The sequence below is a fragment of the Anneissia japonica genome, unplaced genomic scaffold (assembly GCF_011630105.1).
Source record: "Anneissia japonica isolate Jap-2015-1 unplaced genomic scaffold, ASM1163010v1 scaffold26968_len25018_cov109, whole genome shotgun sequence".
In the NCBI taxonomy this organism is placed as follows: domain Eukaryota; kingdom Metazoa; phylum Echinodermata; class Crinoidea; order Comatulida; family Comatulidae; genus Anneissia; species Anneissia japonica.
In genome coordinates, this window is record NW_022739864.1 from 14,125 (window position 1) to 16,801 (window position 2,677).

The following is a 2,677-nucleotide window of genomic DNA, read 5'->3' on the forward strand; positions in this document are numbered from 1 at the left end:
CCTCTGGCCTTCATCAGTTTTACTGAATGCACAAGATTGGCTGTTGCAAGTTGTATACTGTACAATATAAACAATACAATAGTGATGTAGATGGAATATAGGCCAATTATCAAATACTTTATGCTGTAATATACAAAGTAAAATCTGGCAGACATCAAAGCGGTCAAGTATTGAGATAATGGTGTTAAAGATTAAACAATTCTTAATTAAACATACATAGTAGAATAATATGGTGGGAAGCGGACTTAACTACACTATTGGAAGGTTCTTACTGGTGCGGATTGATGATTTGCGATTATTAAATCTACTTCTAAAAGAAGATCCACTGGTTTCACCGATGTACTAGGTGCCATGATCACATGCATTACAAATTATGATGTAAATCATGTTGGTAGTCGAGTCACATGTGAGTTGAGAGGCGTGAATTTTGTGGTTAGTGACTGGGAGTGTGATTGTGTTGTTAGTGATAATATGTGTGCATATTTAACAGCGAGGCTTATTACATTTAATATTGCCATATGAAACCCCTCCTCACATCCTCACGCATCACCACAAAACCTCATTCATTTAATAATCACAAATCATCAATCCGCACAGGTAAGAACCTTCCAATAGCCACACATTTCAATTCTCCTAAGGATAACATCCATGATTTGAGATGTCTACTCATAGCCAATAACTTTAAATCTCTGAACGATCGCCGCATTTCCAAACTCAAACTTTTGAACACAAAACCCACACGACATGCCTCAATAAAGATATAGATTTTATCAGTGATTAAAAATTCCCATACAATTAATTTTAACCATCTCTATTCAGTTCACAATTGACATCTTATATGCTTTCTCTATTAACACCATACCATTATTTTTATATGTCAATTTATATGTATATATATCTTTATCTGTACATTGTATAAGCCTATTTATAAGCATATTGGTTAATGAATTTTTAATTCATATATTCCAGCATTTACATTTTAAGATTTCATAATTATTCACTTATAGTGTAGTTAGGTCTGTTTCCCATCTTACTATTCTACTATGTAATCTTAATTAAGAATTGTTTAATCTTTAACACCACTATCTCAACACCTGACCGCTTTAATCTCTGTCGGTTTTTACTTTGTATATTACAGCATAAAAGATTAGATAATTGGCCTGTAATCCATCTACATCACTATTGTATTGTTTATAATAGGCATTTTTTGTTTTGACTACGCAGCCAGTCTACTACGAACTAATGGACCATGACGGCAACGCCAAGACACTGTTCGTGTACTACACCAAGAGCTGTTTTCGTTTTTTTTAAGGCGACTACGACGACGCAGCACACGTACGTAGACCTACCTACGGAGGGGAGTTAGTCGACCATGGTTTTATTACCAGAGAACAATGTTCCCTTGTTTTATATTTGAAAAAGGAAATGTGAAAAAAAACTTTAGTCAAAAATACTGTATACAAAATAAAAAGTTTCCAGAAAACACTGAGTGATGTTTCACTGTTTCAAAACCAAAAAAACAAGAGAATTTCAAAGTCAAGATCTGAGGTAACAAATGCATGTATATTGCACAAGTGATATGTTGAGGACTGGTGATTTTGGGAATGTGCTAACTCAAAGTCATTGAAGAATCAAGTGTAATACCCAAATTCTATACATGAGGTAGTTGATCGATCTGACATTCCCCAATGTTGATGTGGAGGTCTTGGTATATTTTCTTTGTTGAGGGAAACAAGACGATGAATTCTGTCTTGTGCTCATTTACTTTTAGAAGTTTTCGGACATCCAAGTTTTCAACTCAGAAATACAATTTCTGAGAGATTCAATCTTCACATCAAATTCTTCAGCAAGTTTAAAAGAAATATAGATCTGCCTATCATCAGCATAAATATGATAAGAAAGGTTAAAATTTAACAAAAACTACTGAGGTCCCAAAATTGAACCCTGAGGAATGGAATAGTTCAAAATGAAAAAGTCTGACATGGAGTTGCCAAAGAAAATTCTTTGTGGACACACCAGTAGCTACAACCAGTTTAGCTGACTCAGGTTTGTGATTGAATTTGATGATATTAACTTTATTTACCGTCCAATATTACACCACTATAGTCTCCTGTGTTTATTTTGCTTGCAGACTTTTCCAATGCATATCTCAATGCTGATGTATACATATGCTGTGCCAAATAACTGATAACAGTTTCACCCAACTAAAAGACAAACATAAAATAAGGTAAAGGAATACAAACATACCAACAACACACATAACTAATCACAATAACATGTCATATAATAATAATTTTATACATAAAGATTACATATTTCAATGTTTTTTAATGATGATTTTCAAGTAAAACCATACATACAATATAATAATTAAAAGGACAACTTCACTTCTTCTAAGACACAATTTAAATTTATATTTTCAAGCAAGACTAATTGTGATACAGTATAACATTTTTTTGTCAACAATATAGCTAGTAAATAGTATAAATTAATCTATAAACATCATTATCTCTCACGTTAAAAAAAAAATCTTATTTATATATTATATTTTGAAATGATGATCATAGGCTGGCTACTCAGTTTTAAATAAAACATAAAAATCTCACTGTTAGTCCAGAATGAAATAATTAACTATAATTTACTATAATATAATATATATACATGTTTTGTTTTTTGA

The 2,677-nt window shown here is 31.9% G+C and overlaps 1 protein-coding gene across 1 annotated transcript in view; it reads right to left on the reverse strand.

Moving 5' to 3' along the window:
• The window catches only part of LOC117118068, a 6,598-nt gene extending 4,422 nt beyond the window's left edge, over positions 1-2,176 (reverse strand). The window contains exon 1 of the mRNA XM_033262557.1: positions 2,084-2,176. Within this exon, the coding sequence (XP_033118448.1) occupies positions 2,084-2,168 (85 nt within the window). The 5' untranslated portion in view covers positions 2,169-2,176. The remainder of the gene's footprint in view (positions 1-2,083) is intronic.
• Between the last annotated feature and the right edge of the window lie 501 nt (positions 2,177-2,677).